Consider the following 23722-nt stretch of genomic DNA (forward strand, 5'->3'; position numbering starts at 1 on the left):
TAAAATACAAGTTATCCTGTAGAACTGAAAAGTAATTGAAAACGACAAATGCTTTGCCCTATTTTCTCATAATTTGAAGATATGAAAACCCCACAAAGACATAGTATAAAAGACTGCTGACAGTGTCATGATCATTTTTAATAAGGAAAGAGTTTGCAATGAATGGCTAAAATCCATACACCACCTCTCCACTAAAGCTTCCATTTAAGACAAGCAGATCTTCAGTCTGAAGAAAACAATTTCATTACATTTGTCTTACCATTTAAAAATCATGTATTTATAGACATTCCATCTATAGTGTAATTAAGCACAACTAATTTTATCACACAGAACAATACTGTACATATGTGAGTTGGTAAACACATACATCATACCTCAAATTCTGCCCCCACAGAAATCTATTAGCATATTATAAAAATATGCTAATTTTTCCATGCTAACATTCCATAATGTTCTTTGGACAAATATTTACAGCCACATTGATTTTATATTTTAAAGTCTACTTGTAATTATAGTAGCTCATTTATTTTTGTGTATGAAGTTTCCAAACTTCTGCATAAATCCTCGAAATTTGTTTTCATTTGGCTGAAATGAGTGGTAAACACCAGTGTTATAATTAAGCATTGGGCTGGACCTGCCATAACTATTGCCCATAGTTGAGGATTTCACTTCTGGGCGGTGTGTACTGCTATTTGGCACATTGCTTGTTGGCTGAATAGAGCTTTCAATCTTACAAAATGGCTCAAAACGACTGTAAACACGCCGATCAATTGAATGAGTTCTCAGAAGCTCATCATTGGGCTTTGATCTTGGAGAAGAAGTCGGTTTTCTTTCAGGAACAACAACTGCTTTAATCTCCTTTGAATCTCGGTACTGGATCTGCTCGGTGTTGAATCTGGGGGCAGAGGCATCTCCTGCTCTTTCTGAGAACTTGCTTTCAGCCTGACCTGAAGAAGCTATGGTTTTGTTACTTTCGTTGGATGGAGAACGTATCCTCTGGGGTGAATGCACTGCCACATCTTCCTTACTCTTGTGGATGCTGCCTGGAGAGTTGGATGAAGAGGAATGCTTTCTCCTAGGGGATGAATCATTTCTGGGTTCTGATTTTTTTTGTTTTGGATTCTCTTCAGCCTCAGAAATTAAGGTGTCAGAACTACTACACATTCTGTAAAAGGCAGGTGCTTTGTTTTTGGATAGATTGTCTTTCTTTTCTGGGGCAAGGCTAAGCAATGACCGTAACTTCTGAGATCCCTTTTTCAAAAAATTTGGGGAACCCTTCACTTCTTTCTTGGAAGTGACTTCTTTGTTGGGCTCCTCTTTATTCACATCCAGCAACACAGCCATGGAAATTGACTTGGTAGCAGTGCCACTTGGAGGATCTCCCTTGGGAACCTCCTCTTCCCTCTCCTCCTCCCCTTCCACACCATGGGTCACATTGTGCATGCTTTTAGAACTTTTTAACAAATCCTCTTTAGATTTTTCTGGTTGTCTCACTGGATTCCTGGTAAGTGTGCTATACACATAATGCTTACTATTTCCATGATCCATATTGGCTTTTGAATGGTCAAAGAATGGGAAACTGCGCCTTTTAAGCAGATTCTCATTTTTCTGATTCTTTAGGTTTTCTGTCTGCTTGTTTGCACACAAGGTTGTATACACATAGTTGTTTGACTCCGTAGGGCCATTTGTAGTTGAGTTTAAAGCTGGTGGGTGGCTTTCAGGAACCTGTAAGGTATGCATTTTTGGTGCCTCTGGCTGCATTGAGAACTTGGGTGTTGACTCCTCTGAGGGTTTGTCTGTCATAAGCTGTGTGGCTGTTGGGGTGTCTGGGATCTTTTTAGGTGTGTCACTTCCCTGGGAACCAACAACAGTTGAATTTGAGGAATCAGTTGTACAACTGTTGACCTCCTGCTGCTCAGGTAAAGTGGGTTTAAACACGAGAGAGGAACGAAGCCGTGAATGAGTGTACAGGGCGCTGGCTTTCAAATTCTCATGTCCCTCATAGCCCTCAAACCTGTCGGTGGGAGCAGATCCGTTGGAATCAGGGGCAGCTTCCGAATGGTCATTTAAGTAGGACTCAATTCTCCAGTTACGCAAAAATGACTTTGTGGTATGTTCAAGGGTTGGCATGCGTTGTTGCAAGAAGCGAATATGATTATCTGTCCCGTTAAAAGACCTCCGCACGTTGGAATTCCTTTCTGGAAGATTGGTCATCTTCCTCTGGGCAAGGCGGTCAGCAAAACTCTGGGCAGGTGTGTGCTGGTGGCCTCCGTAGCCGCCCCGGGATGACGATGCCACGCTGAGACTGTCTGAAGGCCTTTTCCAGTTCCCAGGAGCATTAACATTTCGATTCAGAGCCCTGTTGAGCAGCAAGTATGGCGTCGATTCTGGCTGTTCCCCGGCATAACTGTGCCTCTTCCAATTTTCATTTAGCTGACTGTGCTGAGGCTGACGGATTGGACCATTAAAGTTGGGAACAAAGTGAGGTTTGTAGGCATGATTTCTTAAGTTGAATTTGTCATGTTCATTGCGAGTATATATCCCTCTGGTTTTGAAGTAGCTAGAATCTAGTTTATGAATGTTGTCTTGTCTGCCAAAAAGGTTTCTTTGGCTGGAAACAGAAGCTAAGGAGGACACGGAGCGCTGGTAAGTGCCGTTCTCCCAGAGGGCTTTGCCATGGTTCACCCTGACTGACTCTTCTGGGGCAAAAGAGCTGGGGACACAGGACCTGGCATAGAGAGTCCTAAACTCCTCGTCGAAAGACTCAACAAGTTGTCCTGTGATTATCTGAACCATGCTGAGATGTGCTTTTTCAAATGACCACATGTAGCTGGAGAAAAAAAAAAAAAAAAGCAAAATTGGCAAATGTTAACTGTGTTGACAATCCTTAGCTCTACTGAGATATGTCATTTAATATTGACAACGAGTATTTTTGTTTTCTTTAATTTCCATAATTTAGAGCTTCAGTCATTATATCTTTGCAATATGTCTCCTCACTCCTGTATTCATATTTTAAATAACAAAGCGACTCAAGTCCTGGCTTTGAATCCATCCATAATTTTGAGAAGTACAAGGAAAGCTGAGTGTACATTTTACATCTCTGCCTACTAAGATTTTATGGAGCAAAATATGGTATTCTACTTTATATGCAGCATCGTGGTCAGGTGCAGGCAAGCTGGTATTGGAGGAAAAGTTGAGAAAACTGGCCTCTTCCAAGCCGACTATTCCACATGAATTTGGACATTAGTTTCCTCCCAGCCAGAATGAGAATAAGGACAGTATAATTATTACAATTCCTTATGGTCATAACATGTCAGGATGCAAGACAGTCTGTGCTAATGCACATATTTCATCTCTGTGTCTTAAGAGTACATGGAGTTTAGGGTGCTAGAAGTTGGAAACAGACATAGGATTTGTGGCAGCAGCCTCAGCCACTAAAGGCATCCTTCAATTCACTCAGTGTCCACAGTAAATTCAGTACTCACAAACCAAGCCAGTTAGAATGCCAATTACGATCTCTGCTTGTAGAATACAATTGCTTTTATGTACAAAAATGCCTTTATTGTACTTTGTGGAATTTCTAAATCTCTTTCCCAGAGTTTAGACGTGACACTTGTCTTGAAGTTTCATATGTAATTTTAAATCTTATTTTAGGAAATCTTGATAATGTAACATACAGCAACACTGAGCTGAAAAAGCCATTGTAATATGCTAGGCCTCAAAAAAATGGACATGATATAATGGAGGGGTAATATGAAAGGAGCATACTGCTTATACAGGGAAGACAGTAACAAAGGCAGATGGAAATATTAAAAGAATGTACAGAACAATAAAATATATAAAATACCATAAGCAGCAGTGTGCAACTTAAAAATCTTATTCTGATATGTTCAATTTTCTCTAGTGTGCTTACTAAATGCGTGGTATGAGCAGAGTACGTCAAGGTACTTTTTATGTACAGATGTGTGACAACCAGGATGACTTACAAGAAATGGTACAAAAGTGAATTGTTACAGGAATTTTCAATCCAACTGTAGATATGAATATAAAATTTGCTAAAAACAGCAAGCAAAGGCATGAATGATCAGCTTTCAAATAGGAGGATATCCCCAGAGACAGTAAGAGATTGGCAGTATTTTGAAATTAGAAGCCAGGAATTTCAGATATGAAAAGTGGGAAAACCATTTTGGGGAAAGGAGAAACATGGAAAAAGAAAGGGAACAAGAGTGGTCATGTTTTGGCTGAACACAGAAAGCAAATTATACTTAGCTGAAGTAAGAAGCTATAGAACAGACTGATGAGGTCTTCTCTGACAGTCCAGTGGTTAAGATTTCACCTTCCCAATTCAAGGGGTGAGGTTTTGATCCCTGGTCAGGGAAGTAAGATTCCACATGCCTCATGGCCAAAAAACAGAAGCAATACAGTAACCAACTCAACAGACTCTAAAAATGGTCCACAGCCAAATAAAATCTTTAAACTCGTGGAGGAAATCTTGAAAACAAAGCAAAGAGATCACAAGATGAAAAGAAAAAAACAAAAAACTTACAAAATTCTCTCTCAGTCAAACCTGTAGACAATACTAAGTATCTTCCAGGTTTTATTATGTCAATTTCAAATGAGGGTATCCAATTCAAGATTTGATTTCCATACATTGTCCATGTACAATACACATTACAATATACACTGTATACATGCAATACACAATGTACGATATACATTGTCAAGAAAAGCTTGTGTGTTTTATGTCACCATTGTTGGTATCATGATGCAGCCGGACTGCCGTGTCTTCCTGATAACCCTGTCCTCACGATGTGTGAGCTATCACAGCGTGTGACCTGGGAGTATAGACGCCAGACCTCTCTAGAAACGCTGGGAGCTTAGCATATAAAGACACTTTATGGCAAAGAAATATGAATTAAGGTATGTATAAAATAGATAGCTAATGAGAACTGACTGTAGAGCACAGGGAACTCTACACAGTGCCCTGTGCTGACCTCAATGGGAAGGAAATCTGAGGAAGAGGGGATACATGTCTCTGTATGGCTGATTTATTCTGCTGTGCAATAGAAACTAATGCAACACTGTGAAGCAACTATACTCCAGTAAAAACAGCAACGTCAAAAAGGAGGCATTCGGAATTTGCCTACAAGGAAAACAATGGCAATACCAGAACAGAGACTTGAAAGCTGTTTCTACCCAAAAGGGTGTTCATTTTTAACCAGTTTCCACAAAAACCAGTTCATAGCTGTTCCACTAGATCCTGACCTCATATTTGCTGATGATAAGAAAAATCCATATTTCTGATTAGGCAGAAAAAAAAAATGGCAAGTGCTATAAGCCCTTTAAAAAAAATCATTTTTTTAAAGAAGTCTATTTGAAATTAACATGAAATAATAGAGAGAAGAGTTGTTAGATAATAGTTTTGATGAATTTTAATAATCTGTGGTCCTACAAGTCCATATTCATTTCCACAAATAGTAACTTAAGTTTTGCCTCTGTCTTATGATGTAGATGAGAAGCTAAAGAGTTTCTGTAGCTATTTGTTTGTTCTTCCCAACACCAGTTTTAAAGTAGCTCAGTTTTAGTCATCTCAAAAGATATCACCTATTAATAGTAAGACGAAGCTGACATGAAGTTATTGCTGAAGATAATCTCCAAAGTCAAGTTAATAATAAAAATAGAAAGCACTGATTAGGATGAGATTAACTAGTAAACACCATTCTATAAGTCAAGTGAACGCTCATTTTAATTAAAATTTTCAATTAAAACCCCTCTAAAACCAAGTGGGTCTGAACAAATAGATACACAAATAATGAGTCTTTGCAATAATTCATTAACTTCAAGCACTGCTCTTAACACATTTTCCTTTAAAGCTGCAAAGAGGATTTTCACTAGAGGATCCCTGAGCAAATATTAACAGTTAAAACATGCCTAGAATAATAGCTGACTTTGGGGGTTTTTGATGCATTAACTCATTTAATTCTCATGACACAAGATAGGTTCTATGATTATGCTCCTTTTACAAAGGAAGAAATTAACACGCAACCAAAGTAACTTGCCATGGCCATTCCCTTCAATGCGCTGCCTCCTTTTCCTGGACTTTTAAGTTCTTAAGACAAGAGGCAAACTTTTCCCTTTCCTCATCCTGTTGACATCCACAGCTCTCCTGAATTTTTCCCACAGCCTTTAGTAGTGAGTCTACTGTGCTCTGCTGACCCAGGAGTTCAGGTGTTTGTTGGCATTTTTATCTGCCTATTGTTATGACCTTACTGTGTGACCCATTCAAGATCTATGTCTGAAATTTATAAGGGAGTTTAAAGGCAGCACTTTACTCTAGAGCCAGCCGGACCTGGACTTGGTTGCCAGACCTGAACTGCCTTTTGGTCCTTAGCTGTGATGTTTTTAGACAAGCCACTGAACCTTCTAGAACTTCAGTTTCATCATTTATAAAATGTAGATAAAAACAAGTGCCTTGCAGATACATTGTAAGGACTGGGAATGAAACGTAAAGGCTAAGTTAGAACAGAAATGGATGTATTCCTCCAGTGGTAGTATAGAAAGATGCCAAGGAGTAGACCGGGAGCTGGAAAACCCACCCACCATAGCATTTAAGCAGTCAGACTCTTCAGTGAGTTTTCAGTAACACTGTGATTAGAGCATAGTAATCATCAGGGTCTCAATAATCCTAAAATAATAAGAGCAACCCATTAAGCAGGTTCTTCCAAGTGATACAGCTTCTATTTATATGAACAATTATTATGCTTCATACTGTTTTCATAAGGAACAAAAACACCTTAAGCATTATAAATCTTTAGGGAACCTGAGATATTATTCAATTCCCTCATTTGGGGGAGGAAGAGTTTAAAGCCCAAGTAAGTTATGTGACTTGCTGATGACTTAATATTCTTTCAGCCAGAACTGAAACGGAAGTCTCTCAAAGTTTTGCATGCAAGGATTCTTTTACTTTTAAGAAATAACTAAGCAGATTACATTAAAGCTTGAAACTCATAAATTCTATAAATGATTGATAATACTGGAGTGTAAATACAATGACCTTACCTGTAGGAACCAAACATAACTTTCTGGCAGTCAACCAGCAAAAATTTCTGTTCCATTTTTCCATGAAATTTTGCCCCTGTTTTGGAAAGATAATCTTGACCTTTTACTGTCCGCACTCGAATATTCTAGAATTGAATGTAAAAATATAGTAAATATTATGGTTAGAGTGGGGATATTTTGAAAAGTAAAATATATAAATATAAAAACTTTTTAATCAAAAAAGTACACAGGTAACAATTTTGTTAAACATATAACAACAATAAAGATAGAGAAATACATTTTAAAACAAAACCTGCAAAGAAAGCACTCAAAGAAAACAGTCACTTAAATCATGCATTTTAATATAATTGAAATCATTTATACATGACGGTTTTATAAATCTCTTAGGGTCCTACTGCAAGAGCTCCTTTCAGGTTATAGTAGCATGACAACAAAACACGATGAAAATTCGCCTTCATCTTGATGACTCAGACATCCCTGAAATGATTGTGACAAGAAACATCTGCTGAATGAAAGAATCACTCAAGTCAGTTGTTTCAAGGTTGCCCATGTACAACGGAAACATTAATTATGACTGACAGCAAAGTTAACTCAGGAGCTTAAGTGCCCCACCATCAAGAAAAGCACCTTATAAAACCATCATGAAGATGATGAAGTCGTAATCTGAAAAGGACAAGGGGACCCGTCTGTGGTCACCACCTTCAATATATGGTGTGCACCTGGAGTGACATAGCTCACTGTGCCTCTCATTTGACTGAGACAGAGCACCTGAAGAAAAGAAAACAAAGTACGGAGTTCTTACTCTGAGACGCTGAACGTGACAGCCCTGTTTCTCAGTCATACTCAGGAAATGACTAAACTTGGACTCATCAAGCAGAATGTACACAGATATTCCTCGAGTTGATGCCTCCACGATTTCTTTGAAAATGTCCACGTCTGTAAACATATCCATCGCTAAGGCAATGACCTGTTAAAGATATGAACAGGAAACAATGTTAGATACCCAATAGAGAAAGACCAAGAAAGTGCTTGCTTTCAGAAAAAAAGTGGATAAAATAGAAAATAGCTAAATGTATATTGATAATAAACTATATACAGATTTATCACATTAAATAATTTCATGCTAGCTTTAAGTCAAAGGGAATCTGCATTTCTGTAGAATGTTGAGTGAAGGGCAGATGTGAATCTTGGTGATTGAGGTTGTCTGCAGGGTGGATGGAGGGGGCAGTTAGGTGGAGGGTGGAAATTAGTGCTAATGTTTCTCATGGGAAATATTTCCAGGGGAAAGCAAGATTTCTGGAACTAGTTGTTAGGAATAAAAGTCTTAGTGAACAGGGACAGAAAAAAAAATCTTCTAGAAATAGAAATATAGCTGAGAAAGGACCAAAGATAAGAAAGGTATAAGGAGAATTGAAGACCAGAAAATTAAATACATATGCCTAAAATTAGCAAAGCAGACAGAACAAGTCAAAGAAAAAAAATGAACAAAAACAGATGATTAAAAAGGTAAATGGAGAGAGAAATATCCTATAAGAGCAGGCCCCCAAAATGGAGAGAGTCCAAGTTAACAGTTGAAAACAGAACCACTACTGACTCTGAGAAGCAAGGGGAATGAAATGACGCTGAAGTCATTCAACTGACCACCCACTACATGCCAGATGCGAAGGACAGAATCCCTGCCCTTTGCCAAGCTTACAAAGTGGGGAAAGAGGCCATAAACAATGCATCGAAGAGGGAAATTACATGATAAGCTTAAGATAATGTTTACTGGGGAAAAATTAGAGCAGGATGAGGAAGGTCACGAGTTCCTGGAAATGGAGAAGTGGGGGTCTGTGGCATCTCTGAGAGAATGTCCTTTGAAAAGGCCCTTACGGTGGATATCCTGACAGATTGTATCTCAAGCAGGGGGACCCCACAGTGCAAAGGTCCTACCTCAGGTTTAAGGAACAGCCAGGGTGGGAAATAAAACAAGAAATGGAAAAACTTATCAGAAAGCCTTGACGACGTTACAAAGCTTTCCGTGTTTTTTCCTAAATAAAATGTCAGCTGTTGAAACTTTTTATTGAGGCAATAATATGGTCTCACTTATGTTCGAAAAAGATTGCTCTGGCCTCTGTGTTAAGAACAGACAGTAAGGCTAGGAGGCAGGGTGGAAACAGGGAGGCCAGTTAGAACCACCGGAGCGATTCCAGTGGGAGGTTACAGTGGCCTGGACCAGAACGGTACTGGGAGCCGTCACCTCCAGTGATGAGCAGAAACAGTCAACATGGGGTGCTTTGAGTTGCAAGGACTTCTGTATGGGCTGAATGTGGGATGAGAGAGAATGAGGGGAAAAGAGCATGACTCTTAAGATTTTGGGGCTCTTTAACCTCAAGGACGAAGTTGTCATCAGCTGACATAGGGGAGGGTACAGCTGGAGTAATGTTTAGTTAAAAGATTAAAAAGTCAAGGGACCTGGATATTCAAGGGGAATGCTGCGTAGGGAGGTCTAGGGCAGAACTGTCAGCTGGGTGTCATGGGGTAGATATGATGATTAAATCCAAGTCAACAAGGGAGACGAGGTGAGTAAGTTAGGTGGTCTAGGACAAGGGGTAGGGCAGCAAAGGGGGCATCCTGAGAGGCACGTCAAGACAAGGTGTTCACAGGAAGGGTGTCCTCAGGGGTGTGCTATCATGCCGTAAGGCCAAGTAACACGGGGATTAATTGTTCATCGGATTTAGTAATATACAGGTTATTGATGACTTCACAGTGTAGTTTTAGTGGAACAGTGAGATCAAAAGCTTTCTAGGGAGGGTTTTAAGAGAGCTTGGCTGGACAGACACTGGAAATAGCACGTACAGGTAACTCTTTTTGAGTACTCTGGCTATGATAAGAAGCAGAAAATCAGAGCGGTAGCAGTGGGTTAAGCTGGGTCAATGGAAGTTGTATTTTTTACTTTAAGGTGAGAGAAGTAACAGCAGGTCTATGTGCTAGTGAAATGCTCCAGTGAAGAGTGAAAATTAATGATGCAAGAGATAGTTGGAGGTGGTATGGGGAATTGGGGGTTTCTGGAGGAAAGTCTTAGAGTAGGCCATAAAATACAGGCTATAGGGGTAAAATCATCAGAGTACAGGGAATAAAGGCCAGTAAAAGATCACTGTACTACCAAGGCAGAAGCCAGGTAGAAGGTGGTGGTGGGAGGCAGGTGTGGTGCTTGTGGTGGCGGGGGGTATGATGTTCTCTGAATGCTACCATTTTCTTTGTGAGATGGGAAGACCCTGGGTTATGGAAGACATGTAAGCGTATGAGGAAAGGGCCATAAATAGTCACCTAAGATGATAGGAAAGGCAATAGGGCATGAAGATAGTGTAACTGCAGGGCAGCATTAAGAACCCATCAAGTCATTAAAATGAGACCAGTCAGTGTGGTTGTGAAGAGGGGAGCAGTCATGTAGCACACAGTCTACTGAAATGCTCCAGTGAAGAGTGAAAATTAATGATGAAGGAGATAGAAGATGTGTAATGTAGGGGGTTTCCCTTGTAGCTCAGATGGTAAAGAATCTGCCTGTAGTGCAGGAGACCCAGGTTCGATCCCTGGGTCGGGAAGATCCCCTGGAGAAGGAAACGGCAACCCACTCCAGCATCCTTGCCTGGAAAATCCCATGGACAGAAGAGCCTCGTGGGCTGCAGTCCCTGGGGTCGCAAAGAGTTGGACATGACTGAGTGACTAACATGCACGTACATTCAATGTGCAATAGCTAAGATGATTGATCCTGGGATTTAAACTCGATCAAGAGAGGAGAGATGGTGTCACAGATGTGAGAGGCAGGGAAACAGGGGTAGGATCAATGAATCTGAGGTCTCGCTGGGGCTAAATGATAATTAAATATTAAGGAATTGTCATTAATTTTTTACAATAACAGCAATGTAATCATAAAAGGTAATATCCTTTCTTTTAAATAGACATTAATATAGCTACAGATAAAAATTGTATTTAATTCACATTATAAAAGGTGAACCAAAATTGGTGATGAAAAGTGAAAGCCAGTTGATGGCACATGAGTGTCTTATCTGCTGTTTTCTCTACTTTTGAAAATTTCCACAGCACAAAGTTAAAAGTAAATAGATAAGCGAGTAAGTGGACATTGGATATTAGCAGGTTCCGGAGGTACCATGTGCCAGAAATACAAGCAGGAGTGTTGGTCAGAGGAGGATGAATTAGGTCCTACAGGATCTGCAGTTACAGACTGTGATGCTACCAAGGACCTGATTGGGAGTCAGGGCTGAGATGCATGTAGGACAAGATCATGGAAGGAGAGCAGGAAAAGGAACTGGTCTTTAGAAGGATCCTTTCCACACATACTGAAATTGCCACCAGAACTGCTGAAAAGAGTGACGACACCAAGCAACAAAAATGGTCAAGAAACAGGAAGGAAAAGAAATACCCTGGTGATAGGCACATGGCAGCAACCACTAAGATAATGTGTTGGATACAGTGCAAGTACACAGATGAAGAAGGTCACAGATAATATCTGGTTTAATCCAATAAGATGCTAGAACAAAATACTGGACCGTGTTCAAACAACACACGATGACATTCTTTAAACTATCAATAAAACATACTTCAATCAGATTTTCTTGAGGAAGAATAATTTCAATCATTCTAATGGCCTCCCATGACCCTTTCCTTATTTATGATTGAGACGAGGTGCCAGAAGGGAGAAGCTAGTGAGAACGCCTCATCTGTGTCTTCTACATACTCTTTAGCAAATCAAACATGTGAAAAACCTTCAGTCACATCCACAATTATTAATGTGTTTATGATACAATAATGAGTGATGTGATGGTATATGGACATTGACATAAAGAAATGAAAGTGTCCATTTTACAAACTTATTTCACAAAATAACTTTAAAAACCATGTCTGGAGCAGCCTAGCACTAATTTTTTAACTAAAATGGGATTTTTTAAATAGAAAAATAGTATCATATTATATGGCATTTTTAAAAAAAATGACCAGCATATCTAAAGAATTTGTTTATAATTTGCCAGAAAAATCATGTAACAAATTACTTCAGACTTTGGAAATGAACACAAATGTATGACAGATAAATAAAGGGTTTTGTTTGTTAAAAGTAATTGAAGCCATTCAGCCAATGGATGATTCTAGCGCATATAAGATAGAACAAATGGCAGTCCCTCTTGCATGACAGATAACACAGTACATCAGGATCCGGGAGGCCAGATTACACATTTCTGACAAGTTTATCTGATGGCAGCAGAGCCAGGTACCTTGTCAGGATTTCTGGTTCCCAGTACCCTCAATAGATACCTAGAAAAATTATATGAAGTCTACAGAGAATTTCAGCTGTGTCAAGAAAGGCAAAATAAAATATAAAAGGTAGCCACGTTTTTAAATGGTGGGTTACATTCATGAAAAGGAATGATAATTAGAAATGAGCTATGCCAAACCTGATATGAAGGTATTACATTCCCAGCTAGTTAGCTAAATCACACTGTGCTGTAGAAATAACCAAAATGACTGTATCTAATGAAACAAAAATGATATAGTTGATTAGTACAAGGTTTATCAAAGGGTACATTAATTTTCTAAGTCAACACAGAGGTCATTTACATTAAATGGGATTCATTAAACTGCCATGTAACATATTTTTAAACTTTTCTTGCCTCTTTATTAGTTACTTTGATTCTTTTTTGATAAATTAGAAATGTAAACAAGCAAATGCATTCCTCAGCAACATGAGACTTGGAAAACTTTTAGGAAGGTATTCTGTGTCACTTTTAACATTTGAGAGATATCTTGCACCTTTTAGTAGTTTCAGAGAATTTGATTCAAGGATCTGAGTTACCACTTATTTATCTCAGATTAGTAAATTTTCCTGAAGGGACCTAGACACAATTAATTAAAATAATATAAATAGTGACAAAACACTTATGGTAACTTCATATTCATGATACAACTTAAATTCATTTAGAGAAGGAAATAATGAGTTGTTATGTAATACACTCTAAAAATAATTCAGAGAAAGGAAAAAAATGTTCTATTGCTGCAAGAATGTTAGGGCTGAGTACAAAGTAGAATGACGTGCACTACTGGGGCTTCATGCATAAGCCTTAAAAAATCAATAAAGATTATTTTTAGCCATACAACTGGAAGACTAGCATTACAGGCATAGAGGCAAAGATCAAAATGATGATCACAGTAATATCTTAATAAATGCTTATTGAATTAACCTAAATATAAGCACAAAGATTATCCGCTTTATGATTATGGAGCAAATTTACTTAGGATTTAACTGTATAGCTCCTACGAAGGATCTTGCAAATCTGATATACATTTAGATATGATCTTGATAGGAATATAAATCCTGAAAAATACAATATCCAAAATACTATATGCCTTTAAATGACCCAGATACTTAATGAAATGTAAGTATACTTTGGGTTAATGTTCTGTCGTTACAGAACTGTCAGCATCACTTTCAAAAATTGAAAAAGTGAATATTATACCTTTTATGCTTCAAAATACTAAGCACCATTTGAAACTATTCAGGCTTTCTTGGTAATTTCCTACATATATACAGGAGGACGATTTACTTCCTTCCAACAGGAGAAAAGCTAAAAAGGAGTTCAAATTAATAATAATAATAATAATAAAGAACACTTTAATAATTACATTTGTAATAAAAATCAACACAGCTGGAAAACCTTAAAACCGAGTAATAGAAATTAAGATAAATGATCACCTAAGAAATATATATTTGTAAATCTGTAATGCCTGTTAAAAGCAATGTCCTAAATGAATTTTAGAAGTAAAAGGAAGCCTGATATTAAGAATAAGTGATTTTCGTCCTTATCCTACTGGAGCCTAAGGGAAAGTATCCATTTTGTGTGAAATTTCACATATAATATAGTGTATGCCCCGGAGTAAGTTTCAGCTTTACACTCGTTGTTCAGTAGTTCAGTCATGTCCGACTCTTTGTGACCCCATGGACTGCAGCCTGCCAGGCTTCGTGTCCTTCACTATTTCCCAGAGTTAGCTCAAACTCTTGTCCACTGAGTCAGTGATGCCATCCAAACATCTCGTCCTCTGTCGTCCCTTTCTCCTCCTGCCTTCATTCTTTCCCAGCATTGGGGTCTTTTCCAATTAGTCAGCTCTTCCCATCAGGTGGCCAAAGTATTGGAGTTTCAGCTTCAACATCACTCCTTCCAGTGAACACCCAGGACTGATCTCCTTTAGGGTGGACTGGTTGGATCTCCTTGCAGTCCAAGGGACTCTCAAGAGTCTTCTCCAGCACACCAATTCGAAAGCATCAGTTTTTTGGAATTCAGGCTTCTTCAAGGTCCATGCTCACATCATTCATGACTAATGGAAAAACCATAGTTTTGACTATATATAGGCCTTTGTCAGCAAAATGATGTCTCTGCTTTTTAATACTGTCTACGTTTGTCACAGCTTTTTTTCCAAGTAGCAAGCAACTTTTACTTTCATGGTTGCAGTCTCCAACCTCAGTGATTTTGGAGTCCAGGAAAATAAAGTCTATCAGTGTTGCCAGTGTTTTCACATCTATTAGCCATGAAGTGATGGGACAGGATGCCATGATCCTAGTTTTTTGAATGTTCAGTTTCAGCCAGCTTTTTCACTCTCTTCTTTTCACTTTTATCAAGAGACTCTTTAGTTCCTCTTCACTTTCTGTTGTTACAGTGGTATCATCTTCATATCTGAGGTTGTTGATATTTCTACTGGCAATTTTGATTCCAGCTTGTGATCCATCCAGCCCGGCATTTCACATGATGTACTCTAAATATAAGTTAAATAAGCAGGGTGACAATATACAGCCTTGACACATTCCTTTCAGAATTTTGAACCAGTCCATTTTCCCACGTCTGGTTCTAAGTGTTGTTTCTTTACCTACATACAGGTTTTGCAGGAGGCAGTTAGATGGTCTGGTATTCCCATCTCTAAGGATATTCCAGTTTGTTGTGACCACACAGTCAAAGGCTTTAGCATAGTCAATGAAGCAGAAGTAGATGTTTTTCTATAATTTTCTTGCTTTTTCTATGATTCAACGGATCTTGGCAATTTGATCTCTGCTTCTTCTGCCTTTTCTAAATCCAGTTTGCACATCTGAAATTTCTTGGTTCCCGTATTATTGAAGCCTAGCTTCAAGGATTTTGAGTATTACCTTGCTAGCATGTGAAACAAGTGCAATTGTGGAATTGGAATAAAAACTGACCTTTTCCAGTCCTGTGGCCACTGCTAAGTTTTCCAAATTTGCTGGCCTATTGTGTGCAACACTTTAGTAGCATCATCTTTTAGGATTTATAATAGTTCAGCTGGAATTCGATCACCTCCACTAGCTTTGTTCGTAGTGATGCTCCCTAAGGGCCACTTGACTTCACATTCATTATGAATACAATAATTTTTGCACACATATAAGTATACTAACAGCTAAATCGATATCAGCTGATTTGGTCTGCTATGAATTTTGTAATCTTTGGAAAGTCACTGAAATGATTCTGAGTCTCACTGACTTCTGCTGCTGCTGCTGCTGCTGCTAAGTCACGTCAGTTGTGTCCGACTCTTTGCGACCCCATAGATGGCAGCCCATCAGGCTCCTCTGTCCCTGGGATTCTTCAGGCAAGAATACTGGAGTGGGTTGCCATTTCCTTCTCCAACACATGCAAGCATGCTAAGTCACTTCAGTTGTGTCCGACTCTGTGTGACCCCATGGAACAGCAGCCCACCAGGCTCCCCTGTCCACAGGATTCTCCAGTCAAGAATACTGTAGTGGGTTGCCATTTCCTTCTCTATATATTGAATTATCCACAGAAGATGGTGTGTGTATCAAGTTCTAAAATGCTATGTTTTGATAACTATTCACTTACTCCTAATTACTCAGCAATTGGATTAAAACATAAGTTGTACTTAGCTTTTTAAAACCTTACTGACCATGACCTAGTGATAGTAAAAACAGACCAAAAAAACACAAAAAACACCTGGGCACTGTAGTAAAAGTCAACAGAAAATGTTAAATTGGAATGTCTAGGCTCTGTTATAGGTACAACATACTTTTGTAGAACTAGTACGTATGTTTGACAACTCAGAAGGGTTGCATAAATCATTTCCCTCTGTTTCTACATTGTGTTATGTGGTTGAAAGTATTTATACAACAGTGTTAGGGACTAAATGTTTGTATCTTTCAAAATTTCAGATTTTGAAATCCTGAGCAGGCTTAAAAAAACAGCAAGAAGAGTCATAGTCATTTTACTGATTTCACAATTCAGCCCACTTACAAGTTCATGTCTTTCTAGCATTTTCTGAAAAGTGCCTTCTCCTGAAAACTGGCCTAACAAGGGTCCTGGGCATGGCCTGCCAAACCAATGGGTCAGGATCTAGATCTTGGCACACTGACAAAAGTAACTTGTTTTCAAGTTACTGGTTGTAACATAATTATCCATTGGCTTGGAATAGCTATTATTTAAAATTTTGCAATATAAAAGGGTGTCTGTCAAGAAGATCACCAGGAGAAATATCGATTACCTCAGATATGCAGATGACACCACCATTATAAAGAGTGATGAAAGTGAAAGAAAAGAGTGAAAAAGCTGGCTTAAAATTCAACATTTGGAAAACAAAGATCATGGCACCTGGTCCCATCATTTCAAGGCAAATAGATGGGAAAACAATGGAAACAGTGACAGACTTTATTTTCCTGGGCTCCAAAATCACTGCAGATGGTGACTGCAGCCATAAAATTAAAAGACACTTGCTCTTTGGAAGAAAAGCTATGACCAACCTAGACAGCATACTAAAAAGCAGAGACATTACTTTGCTGACAAATGTCTGTATAGTCAAAGCTCTGGTTTTTCCAATAGTCATGTAAGAGTCATGTGAAAGTTGGACCATAAAGAAAGCTGAGGGTCAAAGAATTGATGCTGTTAAGATTCTTCCTTTGTGTGTAGTTTTTGTTAGTTTGATTGGTATGAGTCTTGTCATACTAATCATACAAGGCATAATAAGTCTTGTCTTCTTGGGTTTATCCTGTATGGGACTCTTTGTGCCTCTTGGACTTGATTGCCTATTTCCTTTTCCATGTTGGGGAAATTTTCAACTATAATCTCTTCAAAAATTTTCTCATACCCTTTCTTTTTCTCTTCATCTTCTGGGACCCCTATAGCTTGAATGTTGGTGTGTTTGATATTGTCCCAGAGGCCTCTAGGACTATCCTCAGTTCTTTTCATTCTTTTTACTTTATTTCCACCATTTTATCTTCCAGTTCAATGATTCATTTTTCTGCTTCAGATATTCTGCTATTGATTCCTTCTAGAGTATTTTTAATTTCATTAATTGTGTTGTTTGTCTCTGTATGTTTATTTTTTAATATTTCTAGGTCTTTGTTAATTGATTCTTGCATTTCCTCCATTTTGTTTTCAAGATTTTTGGTCATCTTTACTATTATCCTTCTGAATTCTTTTTCAGATAGTTTGCCTATTTCCTCTTCACTGATTTGGACTTCTGTGTTTCTAGTTTGTTCCTTCATTTGTGTAGTATTTCTCTGCCTTTTCATTTTTTTTTTAAACTTATTGTGTTTGAGGTCTTATTTTCTCTGCTTCAAGGTTGAATTCTTTTTTTAAAACATAAATTTATTTATTTTAATTGGAGGTTAATTACTTTACAATATTGTATTGGTTTTGCCATACATCAACATGAATCCGCCACAGGTATACACGTGTTCCCCATCCTGAACCCCCGCCCTCCTCCCTTCCCCAGAAGGTTGAATTCTTTCTTCCTTTTGGTTTCTGCCCTCCTAAGTTGGTCCAGAGGTTTGTATAAGCTTCATATAGAGTGAGATTTGCGTTGAGTTTTTGTTTGTTTTTCCTCTGATGGGCAAGGCTGAGTGAGGTGGTAATGCTGCCTGCAGATGATTGGGTTTGTAGCTTTATTTTGTTTGTTGTTTAGTGAGGTGTCCTGCACAGGGTGCTATTGGTGGTTGGGAGATGGTGAGTCTTGTATTCCAGTGGTTTCCTCTGTGTGAGTTCGCACTATCTGATACTACCTAGGGTTAGTTCTCTGGTAGTCTAGGGTCTTGGAGTCAGTGCTCCCTCTCCAAAGGCTCAGTGCTTGATCTCAAGTTTTGCATGGTGGTATATATTCTTTTCCACTGGTCAGGCACTCCTGTCCACTCTCAGCTGGTGTTCTGCACACACGCTGTGTCTGAAGTTGTATTCCTGATGTATCTGTGGAGAGATATGTACTCCATGTCCACCTGCTCCTCCGCCATCTTGCTCTTCGGAAGTGACATTTTTACTTTTGGGGGAGTGAGCATCCAAAGGGGCGCAGTCACAGACGGATGCCAGCCTCCTCAGAGAGTTGACAGGTGGGTGGAGCCTTGTGGTCAATGTGAAGTTTAGGGACTTCTCTGGTGACCCACTGGTTAGGAATCCACCTGCCTGCCTCTCCTCATGTTCTTAAGTCCATTTTCTATGTCTGCTTCTCCACTGCTGTCCCATAAATCTGTTCTTCAGTACCATTCTTCTAGATTCCATATATATGTGTTAGAATACAATATTTATCTTTCTCTTTCTGACTCACTTCATTCTGTATAATAGGTTCTAGGTTCATCCACCTCATCAGAACCAACTCAAATGCATTCCTTTTTATGGCTGAATAATATTCCATTGTTTATGGAAAGAGTAACATAGGAACTTACATTACCATATGTAAAATAGATAGCCAATGGGAATTTGCTCTTTGGCTCAGCAAACTCAAACAGGGGCTCTGTATCAACTTAGAGGGTTGGGATTGGGAGGGAGAGGGGAGGAAGGTTCAAAAGCGAGAGGGTATATGTAAATACCAGTACTTCCCTGGTGGCTCAGATGGTAAAGCATCTGCTTACAATGTGGGAAACCTGGGTTCAATCCCTGGGTCAGGAAGATCCCCTGGAGAAGGAAATGGCAACCCACTCCAGTATTCTTGCCTGGAAAATCTCATGGACGGAGGAGCCTGGTGGGCTACAGTCCACGGGGCTGCAAAGAGTCGGACATGACTGAGCAACTTCACTTTCACTTTCATATGTATATCTATGGCTGATTCATGTTGAGGTTTGACGGAAAAAAACACAAAATTCTGTAAAGCAATTATCCTTCAATAAAAAATTTTTTAAAAAAGGAATCCACCTGCCAATACAGGGGACACAGGTTTCATCCCTGGTCCAGGAAGATTCCACATGCCTTGGAACAACTAAGGCCATGCGACACAGCTACTGGTGCCCATGCTCGGGTTAGGAGAAAAGATGCTCAGGGAGGGTCTGTGAGCGTCTATGTGCCCCGTCCAAGCCGCCTGGGATCACTAACCCGCAAGCTCCTCCCTAGACTGCATTCTTTACTTGAGCAATAATTGTGTCTCTTGAATGTCAACAATTAATTAGCTTGACATAAAAAAGAAATCAATCACATAGCATGGCAAAAATACCACAGGTCCTATTTATCCAATAATATCTATTTGACTAAGAAATTTGAATACAAGGAGTTTTACATAAATTCATGAACTATCGCAGTAGCATTTTTGTATTCAGTATAAGTCTTCCTGTGTCTTCACCCTGTAGTCAAGTTACATGAACTTAATCCCCTGTTTATTTAACGCTACTGCTCTTTCTCTCTTGGAGATTTTTCTTTTTTTTTTACCACTTGCTTCTGAGAACTGTGTATTATTTTTCACTTTGATGCCTGAAAATTGAAAGACAGCATACCTTTGGTGGTAGAGAACAGTCGTTCTAAAAGCTGAGAGACAGGGGAACAACTAATTTTCAGGGTATCATCAACCTCGATTGAAAACAATTAGCCACATTACTTAGAATATTTCCTGAATAATTTGTCTCCCACACACTCCAAGTTTCTTAAGTATTTTGAACACCTAATGATACTCCAGAGAAGGCAATGGCACCCCACTCCAGTACTCTTGCCTGGAAAATCCCATGGATGGAGGAGCCTGGTAGGCTGCAGTCCATGCGGTCGCTAAGAGTCGGACACGATTGAGGGACTTCACTTTCACACACTGGAGAAGGAAATGGCAGCCCACTCCAGTGTTCTTGTCTGGAGCCTGGGCCGTCTATGGGGTCACACAGAGTCGGACACGATTGAAGCGACTTAGCAGCAATGATACTCATTCTATATACATAATATTCAGATGCAAAGCAGTGAATGTTTTTCAGTTGGGCTATAGAAACAAGACACAGGTTTCCTATTTTATTAGCATTTCCAAGTCTTCATTAGTATGATTAAAATCTCATTGTGAAAATCTCCACTTTCCCTGCTAGGAAAATTCTAAACTATAATTTATTTTCCTTCAGTAGGTTAATAAAAAGGATCTTGCCCTAATTCTAGGTTGAAAATCTGTTTATTAGCTATACTACATCTGAACATTGAGGTTTTATTAAAATAAACTGCCTTTATCAAAAGCTGAGATAGCGACATTTATTCCAGCCACTTTCATTAAGTTAAACCAAATTGTTTTATACATCAAATTAAGGAAGATCCATGTCTTTACATATGACCTTTGATTAATATTCTACATAAATATGTTACTTGAAAAATAAAATATTTTATATAAATATATCCTCGAGCAGCTCTTAAAGCTGTAAATATTGGCAAAATGGGAGCTAGTGATTAGAGAATAGGAATCGAATGAGATGAGGAAAAAAACTACAAAAATTTTCTTGACTACATTAAATTTGGTTACTATACCAAATTTGTCAAATGACATTTGAAAGCCATTTAAACTTCAAATATTTCCAAAGGTCAAATAATTTCATCTTTTAGGACACAAATAATATTTTTAAAGTACTTCCATTCGAACAAAATTGAATGTGGAGTTTCTATCTGGGCCAGTGAAATATTTCTGAAAAAGAATTAAGTATGCCTGTGAATTTAGGTTTCTTGAGACTTTATTTCTGAAAACAGATCAAATGGCAAAAGAAAAGTACACTGGATAAGCATTAAAAGGTTCAGATAATCATAGGGGAAGAAACAATATCCAAATCATTAAAATGTAAAGCAGTTCAATAAGAAATCTAACCTTCAGCTTTTATTACTGAGCTGATCAAAGGCAACAGAAAGCCTCCTGACTGATAAGAGAACCAGAGGAATCTGTCCTCTGAGAGGACGGTAGAAAAGGGTGTGCAGTGAATTTAACTATCTGATAGGAAGTAACCCTGTCAATGACATATATGGTTTCAAATTAAAATTAAAGGAATGAAAGTTTCATGAGTATCAGGAAAGATCCCCAGCCCCACTTTCTCAGAGAGGCTAATTATTCAGGTAAAAGATAATCTCGTGGCTTTTTAGACTTAATATTAGATTGCCTTTTTTTTCACATTGAACTCAAACTTCCTAAGTAAAATTTAGGAGAGTTTCTTTCAGTTCTAGTGTCTGGATCAGAAAGTAAACAAGTAGACAGCAATATTCTCATGTCATGAAAAATTTTATAAAGTATGCTTCATAATTATACACACACACAGGGTGAGAGAAAGAACGAGAGAGAAAGAGAGATGATCTGTCTCCTTCAACCTCCAGGAGAAGAATGATTATTTTTAAAAAACAGACTAAAAAAGGGGAACTTGCAATAATTTCACAATTATGCCAGGGACAATGGTATTTTTTCTTTTATCCTGTTGTATGCATACTTTTAGAAACTAAGATGTTATTTACGTAATGTGTATGTTATATGTTTGTCATTAAGGAACGTCCTCCTACTATACAAACTGTCATAATTTCATGTTTTTAGAAAAGATAGTTTTCCAAAAAGCAGTGTGAAGAATGTAGTCTGAACATAGAAGGACCCCACCTAGAAGTCTGCTGTAAAGGTTCAGAATCTGATTGGCAACAGGGATCATATCAATGTCTGTCAAGAAAACATTTCCCTAGGAATTTTCAATGTTGAGAAATTAAAGAAAAGACCATTTACAGAAGTGTGGGTACAGTTAAGTATACTGACTATAGAGACCCAAGTCTGTCACTTACGGGAGAGAGAGAAAAGGGGAAAAACAGAAAATAAACGTTTTTTCTTCTGGGGTTCCCTGTCCTGCTGGCACCTCCCGTCAACTGGATCATGGGATACACAAGGAGAAAATACTTCTGGACAACTTGCAGATTTCTTGATTGAATGACTGAGTGGCTGATGTCGTCAGTGACAGACACAGGCAGATGGGAGGTTGGAAAGGGAGAAGGTTGGCTTTGGGTCTGTGGATTGTCAACCATCTATGACACAGCTACATGGAAACCGTTACAGGCTGCTGGTTGTCAGGAGAAAGCTTCTGGCCTCCAAATTCTACAGATTTCCACCCATAAGTCAGACTATTTAAGAATACGTAATTTATAAAATCAGAGAAGGCGATGGCACCCCACTCCAATACTCTTGCCTGGAAAATCCCACAGATAGAAGAGCCTGGTAGGCTGCAGTCCATGGGATCGCGAAGAGTCGGACATGACTGAGCGACTTCACTTTCACTTTTCACTTTCATGCACTGGAGAAGGAAATGGCAACCCACTCCAGTGTTCTTGCCTGGAGAATCCCAGGGACGGGGGAGCCTGGTGGGCTGCCGTCTATGGGGTCGCACAGAGTCAGACACGACTGAAGTGACTTAGCAGCAGCAGCAATTTATAAAATCAAATGTAAACTCTTTACAGTGGCATGCGGAGTCTGTCTTCATTTCAGGCCTCACTGTATCTTCTATGCCTCCTGCGATTCCTTCTGTCTAAAATCTCCACCTTCTCTTTATCAAAATCCAACTCCCCTCTCAAGGCCGAGTTTACCTGCAGGCCTCTTTCACAAAGCTGCTGCTGATTCCCTGAGCCTGCATCAATAACATCCTAATGTATGCTCCACCTATGGTTTTTAATACATTTAGCACAGCATTTATTTCATCAGCCTTGTTGCTCACTTACTACTTTCAAGGGAGTAATAAGCTAGGGGAGAGTGGGGAAAATATACCTCAGTCATTTTGTATCCCCATCAGCTTAACAATACAACTCAATAAAATTTATTAAATTATTCAAGCTATTTCTCTGAAGCATCAAGTATGGTTATTTTCAAATAGTAAATAAGCCAATGTTTTTAACTGCATATTTACACTTCTTATTTTGAATTCCTAAACATTTCTATGATTTTCTAAAGAAAGCATTGCTGTTGTTCAGTTGCTCAGTCATGTCCAACTCTTTGCGACTCCACAGACTGCAGCATGCCAGCTTCCCTGTCTTCACTGTTTCCCAGAGTTTGCTCAAACTCATCTCCATTGAGTCAGTGATGCCATCCAACCATCTCATCGTCTGTCATCCCCTTCCAATGAGTTGGCTTTTCGCATCAGGTGGCCAAAGTATTAGAGCTGCAGCTTCAGCATCAGTCCTTCCAATGAATATTGAGTTGAATTCCTTTAGGATTGAATGGTTAGACCTCCTTGCCATCCAAAGGACTCTCAAGAGTCTTCTCTAACACCACAGTTTGAAGGCATCAGTTCTTCAGTGCTCAGCCTTTTTTACTGTCCAATTCTCACATCTGTACATGACTACTGTAAAAACCATAGCTTTGACTATATGGACCTTTGGGGTCGCAAAGAGTTGGACATGACTGAGCGACTGAACTGAATGACTGAGGCAAAATAATGTTT

At 38.9% G+C, this 23722-nt stretch overlaps 1 protein-coding gene across 1 annotated transcript in view; it reads right to left on the reverse strand.

Annotated features, from left to right (window-relative positions):
* Window positions 1-519: 519 nt before the first annotated feature.
* The window catches only part of FAM83B (family with sequence similarity 83 member B), a 69934-nt gene continuing 46731 nt past the window's right edge, over window positions 520-23722 (reverse strand). Inside the window, exons 2-4 of the mRNA XM_068961164.1 lie at window positions 7862-8026; window positions 7060-7184; window positions 520-2830 (exon numbers count right to left, since the gene is read on the reverse strand). Of these exons, the coding sequence (XP_068817265.1) occupies window positions 520-2830; window positions 7060-7184; window positions 7862-8026 (2601 nt within the window). The remainder of the gene's footprint in view (window positions 2831-7059; window positions 7185-7861; window positions 8027-23722) is intronic.

The sequence above is a fragment of the Capricornis sumatraensis genome, chromosome 22 (assembly GCF_032405125.1).
Source record: "Capricornis sumatraensis isolate serow.1 chromosome 22, serow.2, whole genome shotgun sequence".
In the NCBI taxonomy this organism is placed as follows: Eukaryota; Metazoa; Chordata; class Mammalia; order Artiodactyla; family Bovidae; genus Capricornis; species Capricornis sumatraensis.